The sequence below is a fragment of the Cladophialophora yegresii genome (assembly GCF_000585515.1).
Source record: "Cladophialophora yegresii CBS 114405 chromosome Unknown aczIN-supercont1.2, whole genome shotgun sequence".
NCBI classification, from domain to species: Eukaryota; Fungi; Ascomycota; class Eurotiomycetes; order Chaetothyriales; family Herpotrichiellaceae; genus Cladophialophora; species Cladophialophora yegresii.
Genome location: NW_006913046.1, coordinates 2,017,427 through 2,042,777, shown reverse-complemented (window position 1 = coordinate 2,042,777; position 25,351 = coordinate 2,017,427). Strand labels below are relative to the sequence as shown.

The following is a 25,351-nucleotide window of genomic DNA, read 5'->3' as shown; positions in this document are numbered from 1 at the left end:
TGCTGCCTCAGTAGAGCCGTGCAAGCTGCTTCGTACCGAGTACGTGAGAGGCATCTAGGATCGAGACTGGCAGGTTGGTCATGCTTTCCGCCCGAGGCCTTCCTGACGTCGTGACGGTGAGGAACCACACCGGAGATGAACACGAGACACCGGAGCAAGTACTCGCGCTCGTAGCGGCAATGGACAGCGACGTGGGACGGGCCACGAAACTCAACTTTCGGAGAGAGCGAAGCGCCTGATCTCGGAGTGCTGATATCTCGGGAAGAGACGTGAACTCTTTCGAGATCCCGGTGGTCACTCCGTACGACTAGGGATTGTGGCGCTCCGAAGTACTGTAATTACCACAGTGTACAATCCAGCAGACACTCCGTGGACAGTGCCACAATACCTCCGCACCCGCGAACAAAAAGCATGTCATACCATGTGTTAGCGGCACCGCCCGGGGAAGACCGTGCCATGCTCATGTATGCAGGGATGGATGGCGCCTGACCACTCTTGAATTTCTGCAAACCTGAAGACTCGGTAGGCTGCCTTGCCGCTTCACACCGGCGTGGTTCAACGAGGCACTACAAGCTGGACTGTATCCCGAAGAACCCAAAGGCAACACCTCCGAGCATGTCCCTAGTTCGTGCGTCTGCCATTGCTTGCATGCCTCAGAAGTGCAGGGAAAGACCTTGGACGTGGGATGACATGTGGGAAAACGATTTGGCGTTGTTTGCCGTGGACCCAGGCAAGGACCGGCTATCGGCTTTTGCTCTTGACCCGGACCTCGCCCGGGACCCAAAAACGCCATCGGTAAGCCACAAGCGCGGCTAATACTTCTCCTGCAGGGGTCTGATGCCCGAAGGAGACTGGCCACCACCGGAGCGTCTCGACCTCGGCCAGAGTGTTCTGGACTCGCTGGCTGCGTGCGACAGTGGGAGCCAGCAACAGTGACAGCTCTGCTGTGACGCTGAAGGGGGCTGTCATTCCGAGTCTGCCCATGGGTACTCGCTAGTATTCTGCCTCTCTGCTGTCCACGACTCATGGGTACAGATAGGAGTATCGACGCAGAGGTGCCCTTCGCTTCTATCGACATGAGCGGCTCCAGGAAGTGACTACAACTTCTTAGCAAGTGTGCCATCTGTTCCTGCAGCAGGACTTCCTTCTGGACAATGTGAGTTAACCAAACCCTTCCCAATCGTCACTCCCTTTCTCCTGTTCCACCTTCCTTTTCAGTCGTAGACTGCCATGCGCAGCACCGCGTTTCCGATCAACTTCTCTCCTCTCGTATCCACTTTGCGTCCCGATCCTCGCCTTCCGCTTCATCCGTTTCGTCTTCTCGTCATCATCTGCATGGATAGCTCGCCGAGACTCGACGCCATGCTGCTTGAGGTCCTTCCTTGCTGACTTGGACACAGTCGGAAGCGCGTGCAGCAGCCACGGTTGGATCCCCGACTTCCCCGTCCAAGATGAGCCTGCATGATCGGGGCTCTGCGTGCTGGAGCCCTCTGGCTTCCGTTGCGTCTTCTCGCTGGCGGCGATGACGTTCGCGATGCCCTTGACGTACTGAATGTCCTCCTTGGTGTAAAAGCTGACACATACACCGCCTTCTCTTCCCGCTCGCCCTGTGCGTCCCGCACGGTGGACATATCCCGCCACCGTGGTTGGTATGTCGTAATTGACCACCACGTTCACTCCCCTGAAATCGACACCACGCGAAAGGAGGTCAGTGGTGATCAGAATCCATATCTTCCCCTGCCGGAAGCTTTTCATGATTGACGATCTCGCTTGCTGAGACAGAGACGAATGGAGCACAGCCACGCGCGACGACCCGCCTGCCTCAGCTGAAATATCGTATTGAAGCTCGCTGAACAAGGCCTGCGCCCGGTCGATGGTTTGCGCAAAGACCAAGAACGGGGGACGCAATGGCGCCGTCTTCTCAGACTCGCCTTTTAATGCTGACATTGGCCGTGACGGATGAAGTAATTGTCGCATTCCCAGTAATTTGCCGGATTCGGTTGCAGTATAGACTAATCGGTGCGATATCGTTGGTAAGCTCGTGTCTTTCAGCCCAACAATAGCCCGGAGGAGTGGTGGGCGCTCATTTCGTGGGATCTTGAGCTTCTTCTGACGTTCAGAGATGGATTGTACGGCCAGCTCCTCAATATTCGAACCAATTGTTGCTGACCACATGCTTATCCTTAGCGCAGGTGAAACGCACGCCGACCAAATAGCAAGGGTCTGGGACCGGAAGAGCGGGTCGAGGAGGACGTCTGCTTCGTCAAAGATCAGATTCTCGACGTTTGGTAGAGAGTGCGGTGTCACTCCCTCGCCGTCTTCCCCGGAGGGAGCAAGAAGATGGACGAGACTGAGAGGTGTCGAGACCAAGATGTCGCTCTTGACAATTGTTGGATCCGCGGAAGATCCCTCGTGTTCTTGACCTCCAGTTTCCCCTTCATCAGAATCCGAGTCTCCTTCGGCAGACTCACCAGCGTCTTCGAAAAGTCTCATTCCCTTCTTCATCGCCGTGATGGTGACACCTGTCTTTGCCGCAAGCTTCCGACCTTCATTGACAATTTGGGAGACCAATTCCTTTGTGGGAGCCAGAATGGTAGCGCGGACATATTTGTCCGCCTTATATCCGCTTGTGTTGTGCACTCTGGATATTTTGTCAATCAGCGGAACGAGGAAAGCCAGAGTCTTCCCGCTTCCCGTAGGTGCAACCGTCAGCAGATTCGGCTCGGTCTCCTGGTTCAGCAGGAGCGGCAAGGTAGCAATCTGAACCTCGGTGGGCTTGAGATATGCTTGCTCCGCAATGTTTCTTGCAAGGGCTGGATTTGCGCTGTAATCGGCGCGAAGTTGGTCGAACGAAGTCAGAGGCCTGGGGAAGATTCGAGATTGCTCTTTCTGTGCCTTTCGTGACTCGACAGACTTGCGTATAGTTCGAAATTGATTCAAGTCCACGACCTTGATGTTGTGTTTCTTATGGATATGTCTGATATCCTGCTCGGATAGTGGTGTGGATGCGCCAGCGGAGGAGTTTCCATTATCTGCAACGTCAGAACCCCGCTTGCGCTTCCGGCTGTTGGTGTCATTAAGACCTTCGTGGTTGGATGCCTGTCCTGATGCTGATGGGATCTTCTGTGGCGCGGCATCCGTGATGTTCGCTTTTACCCGGGTAGACCGAGACAGTAATTTAAGTGCATCCATTTCGTCCCCTCCTTTGTCGAGATCGTTCCATGTGAAGAGGTTAAGTGAGGCGAGTAAAGGGCTTTGGTAGCCACGTTGTCGTCCTTGCTGGGGATATACTCTGTGCATTCTGAACGACGACGCGCTTTTTGCAAAGATTTTGAGTTTGGCGCCAAGCTATTCGGAGGCCTGTTTGTCCGGATCCGAGTCGCAGCCTTGTGGCTTTTGTGTGGGGAGTCAATTGCGAGGCACCTACAAGGCTGTTCGCCACATTATTCGATCAGCCAGTTCCTTTACACTTCCATTCGAGTACGGAGTACAAGCCGGAAAAAGGCAGTAGCAGTTGGCTGAATTTCAACTTCAAAGGGAGTTTCAGCCACACAGGGCTTCCACAAAAATTCTGTATGGACGGCAAGTTTCTTGTCTTTACTTTTTGTGCTTGTGCTTCATTTGGACCACTTCGAGGCTGGAATTTGCGAACACATTGTGCTATGTACTTCAGGCTATCAGCAATGGCAGTGTACCTGAGCCACGACTGGCCTAGCCTAGATGGGCTAGGAATGACTCTCTGGTATCAATTGCTGAGCTAGGATGGCGAGGCTGCGTATTCTAGTGACTAGGGCGGGTTGACCCGCTGATGGAAGACTTCAGCCTCTCGTCGATCCTTCGATCAACGCCCTTGTCCTTGCAGCTCGCCAACGCCTCTCCGTCAAGCCCAGTGTTCGGTTGCGGCCGAGACTGCCTGTCTCGTCCCTGCACCAGATCAGGCTGTTGCGACAGTCGCTTCGGCTGTAGCCTGTGGAGAAATCGATGGGTCAGCCGTTTGTTCGATGCTCGCAAGCATGGTCACGTTCGGGAAGAATGTACCTTTTCGTCTCCCCACACTTGCTCCTCTGTGCTCTTTCTGCCCAGCTTCTCCTCCAAAACGACTGCACTCTGCACACACTTGTACTTTCGGAATTTCCGCGCAGGCAACTTGGCCTCAAACTGGACGTGGCTGTCAGTAATGCACGTTCCATTGTAACGTAGGTGCAACTTACCATTTCGTCTATCTCTTCCAGCGTGCGACCTTTGACCTCCGGCAGGAAGAAGTAAACCCAAACCGCGGAGACGACGCATGACGGGAACCAGATGTAACCATATCGCGGGCCCCAGTCCAAGGAGGCAGGGTTGATGAAGTAAGGTGCCGTGAACGTGGTTAGCCAAGCTCCGAGGAAGCCGATGGCTGCAGCAAGACCGAAGGTATGGCTTCGAAGACGCTGAGTGGGTAATTCGCCACCGGAGAGCCAGGCGTAAGTCGCTATCATACCCTGTTCCGATGTTAGATCTCCGTTTGTCTTGGCTTGCTACTCGGACAACTACTCACATTGTAGCTCATCATGTACAGGGTGACAAGGGCGACAATGACCTTTCCGGTGGTCTTGGTGCCCGGCTCCTTGTCGTAGACCACTGCAATGATGAGTTGCAGAATCCCACACACGATGAGGCCACTCAAGAGAAGGACTCTGCGCCTTCCGTATCGCACAACAATGGTGGAGTTGATAAGGATAGCAATCAAACCAGTTGCACTTAGAATGCAACTCATCCCGAAAGGGTTGCTAACATGTGCCATGGCGAAGAAGTATGCCTTGTAAGCTGTTGCTCTGGATCAGAACCAAACTCGAGACGGACGGAAAAAGAAACTCACCAATGATGAACATTGAGCCTGACGCAGCCTGAAGGGTGACCGCGCATACTGCCAGAGCTGTGCGTCGTCGATTGATAGGATTTCTAAACATGTCCCAGATTCCCACGCTGCTCTTGAGCTCCATCTCCTTCTCGATCGCGGTGCGAATGACGAGCGCTTCAGCATTGACATCCGCTCCATCCGGCCTCAGCCATTTGAGCGACTTAATTCCCTCTTCATGTCGTCCCTGCAAGATCAGCCATCTGTGCATGACAGTCAGTGAATCTTTTGCCACAGTATGTATCGCGGGCCCTCGAAGATTAAGAAGGTGGGCCAATATGGCGCTGCTCTGAAATGCACATACCTTGGGGACTCGGGAATGAAGAACATCGCAATGCTCAGAAAGGTGGGGACGACATAGATGATGCCGAGGGGAATAAGGTACGCTGATTTATCAGGTCGCTTGCTGGTGGCATAGTCGATTATGGTCCCAATAAGGGTGCCCTGAACACGGTCAGAATTGCTGCCAGGCTCTGCTTTGACTTGAGGGACGTACAAATGAGGTGAAGAACTGGAATGCTGAGAGAAAGAGACCCCTATACTTGGCTGGGCTGCTTTCTTGGAGGTACAGCTGTGAGAAGGTCATGAAGTAGCCATTGGCCAACCCGATAAGTAGCCGTCCCGCGTATAAGGCTCCGATGTGAGTGGTCGCCATCATTAGGATATTCGCAACGCAACAGAGGCCACTAGCAATCCACAAGCAGTGTCTGCGCCCGAGCTTCGCGGCCGCGAAACCCGCAGCACCAGAACTAATGAACGCGCCGAGTGTCATAAGCGACGAAATCAGTTGTTGGCGCAACGGCGTAAGATTCCACCCGATAGGAGTCTCTGGGGCTTCATAGCCATAGATCTGTCGGGTTGATATCAGTCGAGATCCAATGCAAGACGTAATGCGAGCAGACCTTCAAGAAACCAGGCATTGCCTGCAGACCACCAATAAGGCCAAAATCGACGCCATATTGAAATGGCGATAGCGTGATAATCGCACAAGCGACAAAGCAGCGCCAGTTGGCTGCAATGCCGTCGTTCTTTCTTCCTGCCATGATACCTCAGACCACATTCAGAAGTGTTTCACGGAGAGACGGCATAGGGGCGGCAGATTGCGCTGGTCATTTGAAGGCATATGTACTCCCCAACTTCGAACAGAGCCCGTCGCCACTTACAGCACGGATATCGCACTGCATTGTGGAACCTTGATGATGATATGCCGAACAGCGAGCCAAGCACTTGGCCACTTACAGCACCTATTACCACTTACCTATTGTAACCCTGTGGACGACACCCTGAAACCCTTGGCGGCACCCCAACTTTGTGGAGGAGCGGAGTTCCAGGGTTCACGATTGTCGCACAGTGCTGTTGTAAGGCTGGTAGAGAAGCACGCTTGGTCAACTGCCGAAGGTTCTGACGCCAATCCTTGATCGACAGATTATACCCCTGTAAAAGCAGGCCAACATTGAGGAGCAGCATCTTCCGAACCAACAAGTCAACTGAACCGTAGGTAGATATCAGTCATCGTGCGGCAAGAAGAAGCCTCCTAGCAGCCGATCTAAGATAGACAGCGCGACGGTAAGTAGCCGTCCGGGTTGAGTTTCTGGAGAAGATTTGAGGAAAGGCGTAGTGTTGTCACGTGAGGAAAGTCAGAGCGGGACAGTCTTGGCATGTTTGACTCATCGAAGTGCCTCCGCTCTGCCAAATTCCTTCTCCAACAACCAACAACTGCCAATTTCAGCGCAACCCACATTGTGGCTTGACGAGACCTCGAAATGGTAAATGGATGCACATTAAGTGCCACAAACACGTGGCCGCGTCTCTCCCCCCTCGGCACGGATACCTGAGACCTGATGGACGTCGTTGGGCTTCTCATCCTCACCGCGATTCCTACCGTGACTGGTGTTTGCCAGGCCGTCCATGGCCAAAGGGAACACAAGCAGAGGGAGAAAGATGCTAGGCGCATGCAAAAGTTCTATATCGACGTGTATTGTGAAGCCCAGAGTTCGCGCACGCGCGAGATTCATGAGAAACGACTTGTCCTAAAAGATGGCCGGGTGTGGATTGGACCACATGAAGCCCTAAATCCTTGCGAGGATGGATATGTCATCGAGGCGTTCTACATTGAATATCCGGATAACGAAGTAAGCGATCCGCGGCCAGAATATTTTGCGCCCATTTCATCTCGAGACTGACATGACTTCTCAGAGAGTCCCTGTGCCCCTTGGGCTGGTCAGTCAAGTCCAAGAAGACCCGCCGTTGTTGAACTGGATCTACGTGGACAAAGACACGATGGAGTTGAAATACGGTAACAAGTCAGCCAGCATAGAGCACCACGTCGGGCCGTGGGACTGGACGGAGGACGAGGAGGGCATAACTTTCGATGAGACCGAGGCCTTTACAGCTGTGGAAGATCCAGCCACCCGAAAATGGCAGCTATACTACGACATGGATGACGACGGGTTGAGTCGGTTTGTGCCAAAGGGCAGGCGCAAGTTCCAGATCAGCTTGGAAAGGACGTTGATACCCGGCGCAGAAGGCGGCAAATAGATATTTGGTTGCTTGCTTAGTAATACGCGACTGACCGATGTGACTATCAACCTTCGCGCGTGGCTCTTCATCGCTCTCACGCAGATTCGCTTCTAATGTTTCGCAGGCTAAACTCACTCTTACCTCAGATCTCGCTCAGAACTCTCTATATTGAATTGACTGTGTATCATGTGACGGTTAAATGCAGCCATCAGTGAATCTGGGTGAGGCAGATTGTAGACACGACCGCTGCTAATGAGAAAACCATCCTGCTTCCTAACAGCTTCGTACCATCCTTCGGTTAGATCTTCACTGAAACTTAATGATGATCATTTTCCTCCCAGCACCAGCTTCAAGTACCAAGGAGTAATCAGTGAGCATGGCACCGCAGCCAACTGTTGGCTGGGAAATCATCGGCAGAAAGGGCCACTGGCAAAGACTTCATGTCGAACCTTACAGCGACGGCGAGCAGCGGCAATGGCCAGCAAAGCCGTATCGCCCGGGTTCCGAGGAGCGGTACTTGATTTCCCTGGCCAAAGCCTGGGCCCAAAAGCTAGGCGTTGAACAACCAGGTAAGAGATGCCTAGTCCTTGTGTGAGGAGTCAAATACAACTCCTCGTATTTGTCACCGCCGAGTGATGCCAATGGGGATCCTGTGCTGATATTGCTCCCAGGCGTCGAGTACTACCTCGACAAACTTCCTGATGGCTTTGCCCTCTTCGAATTGCCTCGAGCAGGGGGCCAAGCACCGTACAAACGACTATTTGGCCATCCAAGCGGCAAGTACTATGACTCGACCTTACGCTTCCAGCCCCATTTCCTATGGTTGATGTTGGGCATGGAACGAGACTGCGAATGCATCCACTGCGGACACTTCAAACAGGAAGCCCCGATTAGGCATCGAATGCGACTTCCTGCCGAGAAGAAATCTCTGGGCGTCCGGGAGAAAAGAAAACCTCAGCTGCTGGACGAGAGCGACAGTTCATCAAGATCAAATTCTGTCGCCGGCCCAACTACTACTGGCACATCCAGTCGGCCTCAACGTCAAGTCAGAACCGCTGGTGCGCCTTACGCTCAGGATGACGAAGGCACCGAGGATGTTTACAAGCTGCAGCTCAAGACACTAGAAGCCCACAGGGAGAGTAAGAAAGGGATCGAGGACGATATCCGCGAACCCAACTCGATCGATTGGAGAGCAGAACACTCTTGGACGCCATCAGACGCGCAGGATTGGTTCGGAGTCGATTTACTTCAACAAAGTCTCACTTCGATTGAACATCAGCACTCTTTCGTTCCGCGAGTCGGCGAGCTCGTTCTTTTTTGTCCTATATTCCTTGATCGACACTATCTGATGCTGGACGAACGAACGCAAGAGTACAAGTTCTACTCGTTCGAACAGAAATGCTTTCACGGGTTCCCGGCATGGCGAGCCGGAGTGGTCTCTGCTATTCCGTCGGATACTGCGGCTGATGGACCGGTGGATTTCTCCGACATTCAAGACATGCCAAAGAAAACCAACAGTCTGAACACTGGCGGCTTTCGAATCGAGACCTTCCCTGATCCGAACAACGAAGAGGATAAAACGGCGTCGAAACAGTACAAATACCTGCCGCTGCGCAACATACGACCACTCGGCCACTGGCAGTTGTTGCTTCGAGGCATCCCGAGAACAAAATGGCACCCATCGATCGAACACGCTCTGACCTGCATGACCAGCATTTCCCTCTTAGAGAAGTTTTACTTCAAGGGAGATTGGGGAAAGGATAAATCAGGAATTAAGAGACCTCAGGCCAGTATCCGATGCAAGGGCGTCTATATCGGCGCCGAGTTGATCACAATCGGAGATGCGGTGCGGATAATGCCGGAGACGAAGGAGGCGGCGTGTACCGATGTCTTGGTTGTCGAGTCGATTCGTCTACATTTGCGAGACATCAAGCCCGAGCACTTCTTCCCAGACTCTCCTTTACTGTCAACGCAATCTTACATTACTCTTGTCGGTAAAGCGTACACGATTGACAGAAATCGCTACTTTCAGAAGAATCCGCATTCGCAAGCACCTGCTCACGCCATTTTGGTCCCGCCAGAAGGAGTGAAGACGACCTTCCGACCTGTTGGCTCCGCATTGTACGGTCCTTGGTACAACCTACACGCTCCTCAAAACCGCTACGAAATCTCTCATGACCAGATACTGGGAAGACTGTATGAAGCTGCAGCAGTACAACTCTGGACAGGCCAGTTACAGAGAAAGCCCGTCCACGGCGAGAAGTACATCAAGCCAGTATTGGACTACGACTTGCAAGGCATCCAAGAAGGTCGCATTTATGCGACGTGTGCCGACGAACGCCTTGAAGAGTCACATGAAGAACCATTGCTCTGGTTCTGGGCTGACACTCGTGCTGAGGCGCTAGACTTGCAAAGTATCAATGGAGTTGAAGTTGGTAGGTATGATAAAGTTCGAGATAAAGACACCTTGGAACTTTGGAGGACGCATTTGAAGATCCTCAGTGGCCAGCAGGTCTCGATCGACAGTATTTCCAAAAGTTTCACGAACTTTGCCTCTCTTGACTCCATCCTGGGTCTCAAGAAGCGTGGCAGGAAAGCCGGAGCTAAAGTCATCAACAACAAGGTGTACTACCCGGGTGAGCCGGGCTACGATGAACCGAGTCACGACGGTGGAAGTGCAGTGCAGCTCACACCAAGCAAGCACAAGGGGAGTCAATTGGCAGGTGCTGCTCTTGTCTCGACAGACGAAGAGGATAGTGATGAAGAACCGTTCATGGAGGCTCAGGAGACGTGGGACCCACCAGTCGAACCACTATCGGAAAGCCCTGCGCTGATCCGGCATGCCATGCCAATGCCTACGCAACAGCTGAAAAGACCGAAAACCAAAGCTGAAATCATGGCAAGTGCAGCTGATGAGGAATCATTCTCCGACGACGATGAGCTTTTTGCGCCGCTACCTGTAAGAGGGGGCACGGAGGAAACCGAGGGCGGCGATTACAACCCCGGAGCTGATGATGACTAGAGGCAATGATGGACAGCGTGAGGGTTCACTGGCGATAAGGCGATTCAAGGATCATAGCCAGGACGATTCGTCAAGCGGTCTTGACCCGGACAAAAGTGTTCACAGGACGACGGCAAATGTTGCATGAGCTGCCTAACGGAGGAGCACAAGTGTCATAAACCCCTGTACAGTACTCTAGACCACCATACGAAAGTGTTCAGAAGCGAAATGCTCCTGCGTCTTCGTCGTGAGTCTATGGCAATGATGATTGAAAGGTTGATGTTCAAATTGCTCTGCGGCATGGCATTGCCTCATCGAGCAACCCAACAAGCGCCAAGAGAAACAGATTTCGGCACACCTGCTGCGTTAAGCACGAATCGTAGTCTTGGCAGTTCCCACAACGAAAAATGACACGAAGTTTGCGGGCTTCACTTGTAGATTGAATTGACAACGACGACAAGGACCATCTCTCGCACCTCACCTCACCGTCAAGATGGTATGCGCCCTCCGCTATCGCCCCGAATCATGCCCAAAAGGAACAGCAGTTGCTGACATCCGTCTCTCTAGGTCCGCTACGCCCCTGCCGACCGCATTCCCAGTGCCCGTTCGGCTCGAAGCCGTGGCAGTTACCTGCGTGTCAGCTTCAAGAACACCCGCGAGACGGCCCAGGCCATCAACGGATGGAAACTTGACCGCGCTCTCCAATACCTCGAAAATGTCAAAGGACTCAAGGAGGCTGTACCCATGAGGAGATATGCAGGCAGCACAGGCCGAACCGCACAAGGTACGAACATTCTGCGTCTTTCCAAGAATTGGTTGTAGGACAGACGGTTGGACAAATTCGGCTCACCACTCTTCCGCAACCGATGATCAACGTGGTCATGGGCGTTCATACAATAGGTGGTGGAGGGAGTCCGGGTCATGGCGGCAATGTCTGTGCGAGATACTTTTACAGCCGACTGACAAGTTTCTTGCTTCAGGCAAACAATTCGGTGTCTCGAAAGCCCGCTGGCCCGTCAAGTCCGCCGAGTTCTTGATCGGCCTGTTGAAGAATGCCGAAGCGAATGCCGATACCAAGGGTCTCGATACCTCGAAACTCATTGTCAAGCACATCCAAGTCAACCAAGCCCCCAAGCAGCGCCGCCGCACGTACCGGGCTCACGGGCGTATCAACCCGTACATGTCGAATCCCTGCCACATCGAATTGATCTTGACGGAAGCGGAGGAGGCGGTCACCAAGGCCGAAGAGTTGGGTGTCGAGAAGGGCACACGTTTGAGCACCAGACAGCGTGCTGCCCGGAGGCAGAAGGCCATTGCCGCTGCGTAAATGCTTGAACGAGGGTTGCGATATGTTACTACTATTCCAAGTTTCTACCTGTGGAATGGTTGAGCAGATATGAAGCATGCACGGGAGTCCCATGGAAAATGCGGCGACCCAGCTCGAGGTGTGGTTCTTGAAGAATCCGGTCCTAGCATGACATGGCAACTCAGACAGCATCGGCCCGCGTTAGGGTGAAGAAATGCCTGTGCAGACCATGGTGATTTCCACAATGAAAAGACAATAATCACAAATTCAGATCACTCGCTGGATAGTGTTGTCCCGGCCCTTTCTCAACGGCTACTTAACCTCAGCCTCTTTTATGCCCACTTGATGGATTCATGTCGCTGTGGTATCATGGTGTTTCTACTGCGATTAGCTCTGGTCTGAAGCTGCTCTTTGGGCTGACATCCGCGGTGTAATCAAGACATCCACAATTCTCCCTTCCATGAGCCTTTCTCTCCTTTGATTCTTATAAGGCAGGTATGAGTCGACCATTCCCATGGTTGATGGCGTGCAACCCTGATCCTAACTCATCCTAAACCTCTGCATTGTCCCAAGCACCAACAGGACTCATTTGAATGTCTATTTGAGGTTCTTGTGAGAGAGACCAACTTTCGAACTAGCTATGCCATGAACTCCCTCGGGACGTGCCTTCCTCTCTTCTAGGGTTGGGAAGGAAGGGAAGGCTCGCCACATGCAAGCCGTCGAGGTCTCAGTTACAAATCATCCGACAACAGCGTGACAGGGAACCGACATCTGTCATTGGCACAGACGCATGTAGCCACCCTGCCCATCCTCTCGCGAAGTCGGTGCTCGCCAGGCGTAAGACGTTCCAGCATTAGACATTCACTTATAGGGCAGTGCCGCACAGTGAGTCGATAAATTTGCACGACTAAGCGTCGCCGGAGAACAACCTCGTCAGCGATGTCGCTGTATCTGTTTCAGCCGTCGTATTTTCAAAGCTTCCTCAATCGTCACATCACCCACAGGCTGGTCAACTGCCACCAAATACCTGTGCCCTTCTTCACCACCACATCAGTCGAACTGCCGCTGAAATGCGCCTCAAAGCAATCCCAATGTCCTCTGCTACTTCTCGGCCACAGTACGCCAGTGTCAAGACGGATGAGACTCAGCCAGAGTACGCCAAGTACAAGTCGATGGAACAGTTCTTCAACCACAGACGTCTCCAACTCCAACAGAAGACACCCACACACTTCCACTTCCACGCCGGCGTCAAGCCAGGCACTCCTGGCCACAGAGCGTTGTCCTTCCCAGCCAGCCCACCACGTGCGTTGCTCTCACCAGAGGAGGCCGCCGCAGAGAAGAAGCGCCGTGTCAGTAAGAAGTATCTTACCATTTTGAATCCAGGGTGGTGCCTGCGCAGAAGACAGCTTGTCGAGATGTGGAACAAAGACATACACATGAGGCGCCAGTTAAGGGATCAGAGGAGGGCCTCATCAAAAATGAAGGCGTTGGCCAAGGAATTTAGGTTGAGTGAGGTGGTCAACGAGGACACGAAATCTGTTGTACAGCAGAGGCGGTGAAGGACATATTGAATGGGAGGGACTGCGTATAACAAGCTGGCGAGCAACGGCGATTGTAGGTCTCATAGAGATCACTGCATGACAATAATCCCTTGCACGCCCGATGGACGAATGCTGGAAGAACGTCGTCCCAAGACGCAAGGAATTTAGAACTTCTTTAGCTGTCGATCCGGCACCGATTCCGGCGACTGTATCCGACACTCCATGCACCAAGAATTCCTCCGGTGGACATCGGCGTCGGCTTGGCTGCCACCGGAGCTCGACCTTCCACATACCACCTGCGACCCCAGTTCTTGTCACAGTATACACCGAGGGCTCCTCGGTGCTTACGCACCCCAGATACTCGGCGGAGCTTGCCAAGGGGCTCCCTCCGCATCTCAGGACGACAAGTCTATCCCCAGATTGACTGACGATTCGCTCGCCTGCGCTCATGACTTTCGTAAATGGCATAATCTACGTTGATCTCCACGTTGCATTTCGCCAAGCTCTTGTCCTGACATGCTGTGTATGCCTGGCAGGACATCGGCAGTTAAGATCGACAGACCTCGCACCTAAGCGATTGGACTCATGATCGACTCTGACTCCGTCGGAGAAGAACCTCCTGTCCAGAGACCATGAGGACCGGCCACCCCAGCCTACCAGGACGAGCTTAGGCTTTCCAACAAGATGCCGGACGCCGCCTTGCTCGAGTCACAGGCTGCATGCCAATATCCTTGTCGCACGTCAGGCCATCCTGGGATTGAGGACCGGCACCCGACTTAATGAGCCAGCATCGCTCTCATTCCGTGGTGTCCACAACCCCCCATCAAGACACTCACAACAATGACCGAAAAGCACGAAAGCGAGCGCGTCGAGTACGGAGCCAACGAGAAGGAGATGGGTCTCCGATCTGGCAGCGTTGACGGCAGTGATGGCTTGCGCACAGTTGATGCGGGCTTCACCGCCGACCAGATTGACGCACAGTACGATCAGAAGGAAGTGCGCAGGATCTTGAGGAAAGTGGACTTTCGACTCATTCCCCTTCTGGGCGTCCTGTACCTGTACGTATGAGCATTCGCAAGGTCCTCTCAACGAAATATCCTGTGCGAGCCGACACTGACCAAGTCAATGGTAGCCTCGCGTATATTGACCGCAGCAACATTGGAAATGCCAAGATCGCGGGCATGGAAGAGGACCTCAATCTGTATGGAATGCGCTACAACACGGCGTTGACGGTGTTTTTCGTCCCATATGCGCTGTTCGAGGTATTTTCATCCGTCGCTGCTTTGGAGCCCCCTTACGCTCACATATCACAGGTCCCTTCCAACATCATCCTCAAGATGCTGAGGCCGTCGATCTGGATTTCTATCCTCTGCTTCTGCTGGGGCTTGGTCATGACGCTGATGGGAATTGTGACGACGTATCAAGGCCTCGTGGTTGCTCGATTCTTCCTCGGGCTGACGGAGGCGGGTTTCTTCCCTGCCGCTACGTATTGTGAGTATTGCTGCACGCCCTCTAGGCGAGTTGCCTGTTTCGCTTCATCCTGGACAAACGCACATTCTGACAGACTGGTCGGCCATTCTCAGTGCTCACAATCTGGTACCAGCGCTATGAAGTCCAACGCCGGATGGCAGTCTTCTACGCGGCGGCCTCGCTCTCAGGCGCGTTCTCCGGGCTCCTCGCGTTCGCGATTGAGAAAATGGACGGCATCGCTGGCCTGGGAGGCTGGAAGTGGATCTTCATCCTAGAGGGCCTGGCACCCGTAGCCGTCTCCTTCACTCTGTACTTCCTTTTGCCCGACAAGCCGGAGACGGCGCGATTCCTGAGTAAAGAGGAACGAGAGTTTATCGTCAACCGCATTGCCCTGCACACCGGGTCCGGCGGAGGGCGCGTCACGAACGCCGACAAAATGAGCTGGTCATACATCCGCGCTGGGTTCGCCGACTGGCGCATCTGGATGGCCGTCCTCCCCTTCTGGGCCTGTAGCATCGGCACCTACGGCTTCACGGCCACAGTCCCCACGGTGATCAGGCAGATGGGCTACACGTCCGCGCACGCTCAATTAATGACCATCCCCATCTACGTCGTGGGCATGGTAGCCACGGTGATTGTCGCTTTTTGGGCCGATCACATCCAGCAGCGCACACCGTTCATCATCGGCGGCTTTGCCATCGGAGTCGTCGGGTTTATCGCGCAGCTCGCGATCCCGCACCCCAGGTACCCGGGTGTGGCGTACTTCTTCCTCTTCCTCGTCGCCACGGGCCTGTACTGCCCGTTCACGTGCGTTGTGACGCTTGTTGCGAACAACCTTGCGCCCTCGTCGAAGCGGGCTGTCGGTGAGTAGCCGCCTGCGCAGCACTCCCTTGGCGGAGGTTCAAGCCATATTCGGTACCTAGCGCGCGGAGTAGAAGCTAACCATCGTTCCCATCCTAGGCATGGCCCTCCTGATCAGCATCGGCAATGTAAGTGAAAGTACCTGTCCCACTTGATTCTTTTCCTTACCCAGCGGACGCTCGCCCAATTGTATGCCATGGACACTAATAACCCATAGATGGGCGGCATTTGCGGCTCAAACATCTACCTCGCGGCCCAGGCTCCCAAATACCCGACCGGCTTCGGCGTGTCTCTCGGCTGCTGCGTCCTGGGCATCATTGCCGCGATGATCCTCCGTGTCGAATATTCGCGGCAGAACAGGGCCCGTGACGCCCTGATTGAGCGCGAAGGTGAAGAGGCCGTCAAGGCGCGGTATACCGACCAGGAACTGCTGGAGTTGGGTGACAGAAGTCCGTTCTATCGGTATACGCTTTAAGGTGGTCCGGTGCCCTAAACAGTGGATCGTGTAGAGACCCCTGGAAGGACAAGGCAGGGGCGATGGGCGAAGCAGACTGTAGAATGTGAGACGTGGGATGCGGCTGATCTTTGGAGACAGCATTCGTTGGAGGACAAACAAAGGGAGATGGGTACAGGAAGACGAGCAAGTCAGTCAAGCTACGGTACGAAGTACACGGCACAGGACAATGTTGTGCACTGCGAAGGGTATGTACGAGACAGCTGTGTAGCCTTGCATGCCATGTACTGCACTTTATGCAAGCATGCACGTACGAGGGTCTGCTCGCCGGCATGCTTACCGAGTGCTCGTTCGCTCTCTTACTTGGAGGTTGTCCTGCCGGATCGAAGCCGTCGGTACTGGAGGCCGTACAAAGCACGGCAGACTACACCCGCACAGTATAGAGGACATAGTACACAGTGGACAGTACTGGTACTCGTACTGGATCCTCGTACGGTGCGTGATCTTGACGAGTCTGTATTCTAATGGTACAAGGTCAAGGTCAAGGTCACATGAAGCCTTACCGGCCATTAAGCGCGGGAAGGTGATACCATTGGTCTAACTCGAAGGAATGGGGCTTGAGGATGGGGACGGGAACTGCGCATGTACCGTCTATGGAAATTCCCTGTCACTGCGCATGTGTGGGTGTGAACTCATGCTATTTCGAGAAACCGAATGTGATTGTGAATCTAAGGTAATAATGTACCATAGTAATTAAACCACCGTTTCATCCATCCGTTCCATCATTGGAGCTGTACGAGCTTTGGCTCTAGCTCCAGCTTCAGAATGCTAATTACCGTCCTTCCTTCCACGGGTACTGTGTACATTCCGAGTATCTGCTGCTAGTCCGTTCGACACAGTCCCCCAGAGTTGCTTGCTTGCTTGCATGCCGCGTGCGTTCATCTATTGCGTACGATAACTAACCAAGTGTACGGATCCACGACTGGTGAGTAGACCATCCCATTCACGTGGGACTTGTCCGTCGACTCTGTCCGGAGACCGGGAAGGCAATAATGGCCCTCTACTGTACGTAGATTGTCCGCGCCTGCCGTGCCCTGTGTTGCTCTGCTCCGCTCCGTCTCTGTTATGCCATGCTCCACCCTCACCGCGAAAGATGCCATGTGTGTGTCAAATCCCTCACGAGAACATCCAGGCCGCAGCAGGTCCTGCCAATAGCAGCAATGGCAGCAACGGGGCGGGCCCGACCTTCAAATTCGAACTCGCGGCACTGCCCGGAGTGTCCGTAGTAGAGCCTCCGGCCGTGGTTGTCGAAGCCGCCGCGGCGGAGCCAGTAGCTGTAGTCGAGGAGCTCTGCGCGGCGGTGGCCGAACCGGAAGCCGAGCTACTGTTATCACCATCGCCTTCGTCATTCTCGACATTGGCGACGAGGACACCCCCCGAGACGGCGCTGGGCGCGGAGCCGGACTTGCCGCTCGAGGCGCTCTGGTAGGCCGCGAGGGTGCTGCCGCCGCTTGCTCTGCGGGTGCGTGGATGAGTCAGCATTGGGTCGTAGTAACCAGGGACCGGGGGGGCCAGCCACAGCCTTGGCTTGCCGCGGCGGCAGCAAGGCTGTCACCGTCACTTACGGCGGATTAACCACAAACGCCATCCCTGCGGCACAATGACCCGGCGCACCGCAGTACATCCAGATCGGGTCCGTGGAGTTGACTCGAAACGAAAACATCATGCTGGCTTGGCCGGAGTTGGAGTTCACCACGCCGGAATTGATCCCTCCGGACATGGGGAAGCAGGGGTCATCAAAGGTTGATTGGGTCGCCGTGTGGCCTCCGGGGTAGAAGTGGACGTTGACGGTGTCGCCCACGGCGGCTGTGATGGTGTCGGGCTCGAAGGAGAAGCCATGTTCGCCAGCGTCGACGTCGAAGGTCGCTGCGTGGCCAGAGGATGCGAGGGCACCAAGGGAGAGGGACAAGAGGGCGTGGCTGCGCATGGTGATGTGGGAGTTGGCTTGGAATTGGCCGTTCCCGCAATTGCAACTGCGACTGTAATTCGTGTCTTTGCTCGAATCGAGGGACGAATGTCGCGCGACTACGTGCGGTTTTTGGCGTTCGAGGCTGGACTGGGCCGGTAATTAGTACTTGGCCGGCAGACGTGAAGAGTGAAGGGTACAAAGACAGACACAAATTGGACCACGACATATATACAAACACTGCAATCTTCTTCCACAAGTTCGAACCCCCTCGGAGAGCTGCGGCTGTCCCCTGGTCAATTGCTCTCGGTGGTGTGTACCCTTCAGGCTAAGCGGAAGAAGTCATTCATCTATTTTTGTTCCCAATGTCTCCAGCAACCCTCGGACCTGTGTGCCGCAAATGGCATTATCGGCAAATCATCGACGAGCTGCAAGTCTCCGGGCGTAAACCATGGCAGAGGGCGTGTCCGTATCCGTCCAGACCCAGGGGACAATCCGGTCATCGAGGCACCCGGTGATTGAACACTCTCTTGGCGGGTGCGGGAAGGACGAGGTGGTGTTGTGGAAGATAGGTACGCGTCCGTCAGCGAGCATCCATACAGATGACGCCCAGTGTTGGTGGCTCTACCAGCGCCGTCACCCTCACAACACGATATGGATACGACGAGACACGAGACGAGACGAAACGAGACGTGAGATCTCACATCGTCGCCACGTCTATCCAGTCGGCTGCCTCGGCACGCCACCATCTCTCCGCGCGTCGTTTCTTACACGGCGGCGAGTCCCCGGATTTGACGCCGCTCTAATTGGCTTCTTCCTGGCCAGCGCTTCTATTCAGAGACATCCTGGTCTCTCGTTTCTCTGACCGCGGACTTTCCTTGCGGTATCCTTTGGGCGGGTGTGTCGCTCTGTGTCTGCAGCGGCGAACAGGCAAGAAGACGCGTCGGACCGTTAGAGGACGTCGTTCCCGAGAGTGGCTGGGTTCCTGTCATCACGTAGATGCCGAGTACGTCATGCTATCTGGCGAGATGCCAGCTTTCCAGTACATTAAATGTAGTTTGACAACGTGTGCCGCGCAATGCAAATCCCCGTAGACAGTTGAGGGAGGTGGCATTCGGCTCAGGGCCAGGTACATCGAGCTTATGTCAGCACAATTGTCGACGATGCTGTGTTAGAAACGGAGTGGCAATACCGGAAAGGTTGCAGCATTCAACTCAAAGTGGCGTATTTCCATCCTGCTAACGCCTGTCCGAAGGAACAATGCTTTTCGATACTGGTGTACATAGCCTTTGCCGTGCCGTTGCAATAATATCATCACTCCAGCAACCTCCAGGCTCTTGGCATGGAAAATTAAACTCCGCATGTCAAATTGCAAACGTCCTCCTAACTCTGTGCTGAAATCACTGCTTCTGTGACAATGTGATATGATCAAATCCCAGGAGTCTTCTCATGCCCTGCTGCAACCATCCCCTGGGCTTCGTTCACCAACCATGTCATGCTCTGCGTCGTTTTTTCCGCACTTCGCTCACCTATCCGTCTTCAACAACACGAATGCCTTCATGACCTGGGTCGAGTTGACGTATCCAGCCGCGGTGCTAGTGCGGGAAGTGATGAGCGGAGTCATCCCAAGTCTGACGGTGGCTCCCAATTGCTCGAGTTGGTCAGGAGTCAGGATGTTTCGGTAAGGGTCGCGCGGCTCCATGATCGCCTGCTGAAACCGCTGGCCCATGACTGGAAAGTCGAACTTGTACTCCTCGGAGCCAGAGTACATCATCTCAGCGAGCTCGTGGGCCTTGAGCATCAGTTCGTACAAGTCCTCCCAGTCGCGAGACGTCTTCTGGTGCATCATCGGTTTGAGGATGCCCCATAGCTCGTTGCCGCGGCTGCGAGCAATGCTTTGGACGAATGCCGGGAAGTTGGGGTGCGCCTTGATGGTTCTGACTTGTTCCGCCATAGTCGCAAGAAGCTGGTACTTGACTTGCGCTGGCGTAGCTGGAGAGTCATGTTAGTGTTAGGGGAGGCGCGAGGTAGCTAACAACTTACTCTGGTACATCTGGTTCTTGCAATTCTCCATCGCCTGGTCAACACGAGGGTCGAAGCCAGCAAACGTGTCGTGCTTCAGAACGGTCCGGATGACGAATTGCAGCATGACCTTGTTCACAAGCATGTAGCGAGTGAATGGAGTTTGCATGAACTGGAACGCGGATGTGGTCGACGCCGCGTTCAGGAGCCGCTGTTTCACCTCTTGAGGCATCGCGTTGTCCTTCTGAGTGCTCGGTGTGTTGACGTGCGCATAGGCATACGTTTCGGTCATGTGCAAGACTTCGCCAAAGTTTCTGGCAATATCCGACGGACCGAAAACCGCCACAGCAGGTTCCATGTCTGGTGCTCGCACCAACGCCATGCCATTCACAGGATTGAAGGTAGGGGCAGGCGATGGCTGTGTGATGCTGGAGGGCATGCCTCGAGTATGCTGTCTGCTGGATGAGCTAGGGGTCTCGTTGCCTCTGGAGGAGCCCACAGGAGTGTTCGAGAGTCCCAGATTGGCAAATGAGTGCATCATTGCCTCAGGAGACCCGTAGTCGTTGACACTGCGTGTCTGACGGAATGGAGTGGCGGTCGGATGGGCCTGAGGACCTTGGGGTTGTCTCACTGGCTATTGGCTGCGAGGAACACTGAATGGAGACGGTGTTTGACGCTGGTTAGGCAGCTGACTAGAAGGCCGCATTGGACCGGACTGAGACGACGGGGTGGCCATTGGAGCTGGGTCAGCGAAGATTGGCTGTGGTGGAGGAGGCAGAGCAAGAGTGGCCTGGCCATACTGATTGCCGCCGTAGCGGTGAGAGGTGGGTGTTGGAAAGTGCTGCTTGGGATTCTGGATGGCCTCGCTCTGGTTTTTGATGGTCATCTTCTGCCTCTCGATGATGTCGTGCAGTCCCTTCATCTCTTCTTCAGTCTCCCTCAACTTGCGTTTCAGTTGAGCGATTTCTTGGTCCTTGGCTGAATACTCATTGGCTGACATGGGAGTGGTCGCTCGGACCCTCAGTGCCTGTTGGAGTTCATGCTGGGTCCGTGAAAAAGAGAGTTCAGACTGCTGGAGCCTAGTTTGGGCTCGTTCCAGCTCAGGGGACTTGGGACAGGCGCCATGAGGCATGCTGTCGTGGTAGTAGGAGGACATCTCGAGCTATAGCAAAGGTCAGTGTGAGTAGGAGCTGAATGAGTACTCATGCAAGCCGGTAATGCTTATGGTACAGGCAGCAGGAAGGGGACACAGAAACCACAGGAGCAGAACCTTCGAGATGTCAAAATATACAATGCAGCAGTGCGATGAAGATCACAAGCTGGTGTGCCGAAAGTGGTGCCAAATATGCTGCTGCTGCTGCCGGAGACAAGACTTTCTGAGGAGAGGATCCAGATTGAGGTGGGAAGGACACGAGAAAGAAGGTAAAGGGATAATGGAGCTGGAAATCGAGCACTAAAGATGACGACTGAAAGAGAGGACAGTGCTTACTCTTGAGATCGGCAGGAGCGACTCGCGGCAAAGGAGAAATTCAGAGCTGGAAGAAGAGTCAGTAAGGAGAATGGAGGAGTGTGATGCCAAGGCCGGTCTGGGAACTCACTGAACGTCGTCGAAGCAGCCAACGCGGCACAATTGCCGTACAAACAGTGACTTCTGGAGACTGAAATGTGGTTTCCTCGCGCAACAAAAGCACAAAGATGTCGTCTTTCTCTGAGCAAAAGAGAATCAAAAAGGTCAAAACAGCCCTAGCGATAAGAAATCAAATGCCACTGGGGAGAGAGGAGAGAGTGGAAAGATCTTCGGGGAAAGGGAGACCTTTATAGAGCACAAATCACCAGAGGCAGTGCTAATATCCAGACAGTGAATGTGAGTGACACCGATCTATCACTTCACTGACATCTTGACTGTTGCCGTCGATCACTCAGTCGCAAGGTCTCCCAGTCGGCCAGTGACAAACGCGCCTCTTTCAGAAAGCTTCTGGTGACATGGCTGACAGCTGCGAGGCTAGAGTGAAAACCGATCTCCTCGGTGTCGGCGTCCTATCCACAAGGACCCATGAGCTCGTCAAGGTGCGTCGCTGAGCTTATGGCATTGCACACTTACACACTCCTTGGTGGACGCAAGGCTGAACCACAAGGCTGGCTGTGCAAGGCTGAGTGACAAGGCTCCCAGGACGAGGGCTCCTGGTCCTGCCGATCCCTTTTGCTGACATTGACCATTCTTCTCTCCATGTCTTTCTCAGCAGCCCATGCCTTGTGATGTTGTGTATGGCTGTGTTAGTGAAGCCAGGAAATGGTCACACTACGGCCTCCATAGCGGCATGGACGACTTACCGCAACGGGAGGTGAATTTGCATGTTTGCCCGCCCCCAGTCATTTCCACAAGGCCCAGGTGGACAGCTAGCCATTGCAAGAGGCATGAGCGGCATCTGTCCTGTGTGTAAAAACTCCCACTGTCATAGGCTAACCTGGCGCTTTCCGCGGTGCACATTCTCGTTGAGAAGCCAGACAGACGGCCCCAGCGGAGCATATGCAGCATGAGGCTGGCACAACTGGTGGCGGCAGAGGTCTGACAGTCTGTTGCTGTATTGTCTGATGCTGGCAAGCGGCTATCTTTATCTGCCAAAGACACGGTCAGCACAAGGAGAAAACAACAACTTAGGTGGGTCCAGTCCTGATCCCTGTTGACAACGGGAGACACCAGCCTTCTATCCACCTCTTAGACACTCTTCGTATTGATGCGTGGGACAAGACAGGAGGAGCAAAGCAGCACGTACCGGACCAACGTGGGCTCGAAGCAGCAGGAGGCATTGCTATTTATATACAGTTACTGTTCACTGTGTGTCAGTGGCTGTCATACTTGTGGCTCAGGGCTATAGATCTTACCTTTCTTGCAAGTGGTATTTTGCCTGTGGTGTCCGGGGCTGACGGACATCCAGCATCGACGTTGACATTGTGAACGTGCAAGGACTTTGCCTACACTCGTCCGACGCTGGATACCTGTCAGCCTTCTCAAACACAAAGACTGCTGCCCGACGCAGGATCCAAGATGGTGTGGCGGGCGGGAAGAAAGAAAGGTATGTCGGTTGGTCGGTCAACAGTCCAGGGTTGAGATCTGTTTGCAGGCAGCTTGGTCGGTCTATTCCCGTCACGGGCGTGATTGTCTCAAATTGAGCGCGACGACGAGGTAAGCAGGGGCTTGGAGAAGGTGACGGCGGCTGAGTTGTGCGGCTGATGTGCACAGAAAAGTAGAGAGACGACTGGAATGGTCAAGCCGCACTTGGCCCACGGTTGACTTTTCCCCTCGCGTCTGCCTTGGTGAGCCAGTGGGAGCCGCAATGATGCTCATTCCTACTTTTTGAAGGATCTCATGTTTGCTTCTCTCCTTCCCATCAGCTCCAATCGTCAACAGCCACCGCGGTATACTCAAGCATCAGCACCGAACGCACACGATCAAGCCGTTCTCTCAGTTTGAGACTCTCGCCACATCAAGCAACCCGCCCAGACGACCACTCACTTACTCTCAAGCAACCCCCGCGGTTTCCAAGCAAGCTTTTTGAGATCCCAACCGGATCTCAACCCTCTTCATCTGTGAGCCCAATTCGTTGGAGCGTTCGACCAAATACTATAATAGCAAACCTAATCCTTCCCGAGAAACTCATCAAAAGCAAACTGCCATCCGTACTGACCTATGCTGCGATGACCGGGACCACGAGCCAGCCTCTCCGTCAGAGCGATCTCATAAACCTATCCCTTCATTGACAGCAAACCCAAACCCTAACGGCTTTCGGCTGGGTCAAACCTTCCCAATTGACTGGGAGGCCAGAAGTTGGAAGAAGAAGCTGAAAGTATTACCTCAATATCAGGTCAGCCAAGGGTGTACGCATTTCGCTTTCGGATCTCAGATGAGAATCGACGAGGCTAACACTTTTTCAGACGACCTTCGCAAATGGAAAGAATCAGTGAGGAGGTCGAACGAAGAGACTGGACCTTGGAGAAACTTATTCGAGACCAAGTGGCGAAGACAGTTCGCACAAGAGCTGCGCTCGCCAAAACATCTACCTCCTACTTCAGTACCCCGGGTTGATTCATCATATACCGGGGTGCATGCGGTGAGAATCCGCAGAAGCGGATCATATCCACCGGCGATCCACCAGCAGCAAAGACAAGACACCCACACGATCTGGGAGCCGATCGTGCTCAAACACTCGTTCGAGAGGCGCCGGAGAAGATTGCCGCTGACCTTATCGCCGTCTTGAGATTTGTCGCAAACAGGAACAAGCCACAAGGGGGTTAAGCCTGAGATTTGACCCGAAGACTTCCACCGCGTCTCGATCAATGTCCTCGCTTGATGCTATCTTCCCGTCGGCCCTGCCCGATTCAGTGGCGTTCGGAGCCGCTATGGTCGCTGAAGTTAGCCACAATGGGTCCTCGTGGGCCAGAGCTGTCGTCGTGATTATATGTGCTGCACAGTCTTCGTTGTGCAGCCTTCTTAAGGTGCTTTTGTTTGGTGAGGCTATGGCGCGGCCATGGCGGCTTACATCAACGAGCGACCTCACGAGCCGAGGAATGACGACGGTCACAAGGCTCGCTGGGGATACGCACTGCAGCTTGGTTTGACATCAGGTTTGCAACCCACCACTTTCTCAACCTCAGGGTGACCCCTCGGGGCCGGTCGGCGGATCGTCTTCATGCTCCCACTGAGCAGTGCGACCGGCGAGGACGACGAGCCATGTCCTTTTTGTCTTCTGGAGGGTCAGGCCTTGGACAAGTAAACCATATGTGAAGCGAGGAATGGTCACAGGGAGGTCTCTGTGAGTCGGCTGTTTAAGGGTTGGGACTTGTGCTTTATCCGCCAGCGACTTGGCTTGCGACTCAGCTGGATGTGACCATCGAGGCCTTGTATACTCTCTGAAAGTATACTGTTAGGAGGTGAAAGTGTGCGCTTCTCTTCGAGACATGACTTGTTGGCTTCCGATGCTGATGTCTGTTTCCTTAGATTTGATCTCTAGACATGGTCATCATCGGAGCTGGATTCCTTTCCACTGTGACAGGCCCACGCAAGGGAAGGGGATAAGGGCCAAGAGAAAAACGTCATGCCACGTCGTGGGCAACGCGAAAGCAGAGAGCGGTACGAAATACGAAAATCTGAACACAATGCCTTTCGGCTTCTAAATCGCCAGAGGTTCATCGCGCAAGTAAAGATCATTGATAAGGTCGACCGACCGACCTACCTACCGGGCCTGTAGTGATGGGGGTACCATGATTTCTAGCTCCAAGTCGAGCGTTGAGGCTGCAGCCAGCCAGCAAAGCCCT

General features: G+C 54.0%; 10 protein-coding genes across 10 annotated transcripts; 5 read left to right on the top strand and 5 right to left on the bottom strand.

Annotated features, from left to right (window-relative positions):
• Positions 1-1,161: 1,161 nt before the first annotated feature.
• A1O7_02662 (uncharacterized protein) lies at positions 1,162-3,300 on the bottom strand (the record flags this gene model as incomplete). The annotated part of the gene is made up of 1 exon (XM_007756693.1): positions 1,162-3,300. The coding sequence occupies one exon, from the start codon at positions 3,298-3,300 to the stop codon at positions 1,162-1,164; it is 2,139 nt and encodes a 712-aa protein (XP_007754883.1).
• A 480-nt stretch (positions 3,301-3,780) lies between these two features.
• A1O7_02661 (uncharacterized protein) lies at positions 3,781-5,940 on the bottom strand (the record flags this gene model as incomplete). The annotated part of the gene is made up of 8 exons (XM_007756692.1): positions 3,781-3,960; positions 4,039-4,158; positions 4,212-4,481; positions 4,538-4,806; positions 4,859-5,100; positions 5,202-5,341; positions 5,394-5,747; positions 5,800-5,940. The coding sequence occupies 8 exons, from the start codon at positions 5,938-5,940 to the stop codon at positions 3,781-3,783; spliced, it is 1,716 nt and encodes a 571-aa protein (XP_007754882.1).
• Positions 5,941-6,738: 798 nt separating this feature from the next.
• A1O7_02660 (uncharacterized protein) lies at positions 6,739-7,435 on the top strand (the record flags this gene model as incomplete). Its single annotated transcript, XM_007756691.1, has 2 exons — positions 6,739-7,029; positions 7,094-7,435. The coding sequence occupies 2 exons, from the start codon at positions 6,739-6,741 to the stop codon at positions 7,433-7,435; spliced, it is 633 nt and encodes a 210-aa protein (XP_007754881.1).
• Positions 7,436-7,793: 358 nt separating this feature from the next.
• A1O7_02659 (uncharacterized protein) lies at positions 7,794-10,439 on the top strand (the record flags this gene model as incomplete). The annotated part of the gene is made up of 2 exons (XM_007756690.1): positions 7,794-7,986; positions 8,089-10,439. The coding sequence occupies 2 exons, from the start codon at positions 7,794-7,796 to the stop codon at positions 10,437-10,439; spliced, it is 2,544 nt and encodes an 847-aa protein (XP_007754880.1).
• A 472-nt stretch (positions 10,440-10,911) lies between these two features.
• On the top strand, positions 10,912-11,745 carry A1O7_02658 (60S ribosomal protein L17; the record flags this gene model as incomplete). The annotated part of the gene is made up of 3 exons (XM_007756689.1): positions 10,912-10,914; positions 10,986-11,202; positions 11,399-11,745. 3 exons carry the CDS (start codon positions 10,912-10,914, stop codon positions 11,743-11,745), a joined length of 567 nt encoding a protein of 188 aa, XP_007754879.1.
• Positions 11,746-12,815: 1,070 nt separating this feature from the next.
• Positions 12,816-13,283, top strand: A1O7_02657 (uncharacterized protein; the record flags this gene model as incomplete). The annotated part of the gene is made up of 1 exon (XM_007756688.1): positions 12,816-13,283. One exon carries the CDS (start codon positions 12,816-12,818, stop codon positions 13,281-13,283), a length of 468 nt encoding a protein of 155 aa, XP_007754878.1.
• Positions 13,284-14,105: 822 nt separating this feature from the next.
• Positions 14,106-16,071, top strand: A1O7_02656 (uncharacterized protein; the record flags this gene model as incomplete). The annotated part of the gene is made up of 6 exons (XM_007756687.1): positions 14,106-14,323; positions 14,398-14,527; positions 14,579-14,756; positions 14,849-15,598; positions 15,696-15,724; positions 15,814-16,071. The coding sequence occupies 6 exons, from the start codon at positions 14,106-14,108 to the stop codon at positions 16,069-16,071; spliced, it is 1,563 nt and encodes a 520-aa protein (XP_007754877.1).
• Positions 16,072-17,226: 1,155 nt separating this feature from the next.
• Positions 17,227-18,037, bottom strand: A1O7_02655 (uncharacterized protein; the record flags this gene model as incomplete). The annotated part of the gene is made up of 2 exons (XM_007756686.1): positions 17,227-17,566; positions 17,676-18,037. 2 exons carry the CDS (start codon positions 18,035-18,037, stop codon positions 17,227-17,229), a joined length of 702 nt encoding a protein of 233 aa, XP_007754876.1.
• A 1,504-nt stretch (positions 18,038-19,541) lies between these two features.
• Positions 19,542-20,477, bottom strand: A1O7_02654 (uncharacterized protein; the record flags this gene model as incomplete). The annotated part of the gene is made up of 2 exons (XM_007756685.1): positions 19,542-20,008; positions 20,060-20,477. The coding sequence occupies 2 exons, from the start codon at positions 20,475-20,477 to the stop codon at positions 19,542-19,544; spliced, it is 885 nt and encodes a 294-aa protein (XP_007754875.1).
• A 195-nt stretch (positions 20,478-20,672) lies between these two features.
• Positions 20,673-21,194, bottom strand: A1O7_02653 (uncharacterized protein; the record flags this gene model as incomplete). The annotated part of the gene is made up of 1 exon (XM_007756684.1): positions 20,673-21,194. One exon carries the CDS (start codon positions 21,192-21,194, stop codon positions 20,673-20,675), a length of 522 nt encoding a protein of 173 aa, XP_007754874.1.
• Between the last annotated feature and the right edge of the window lie 4,157 nt (positions 21,195-25,351).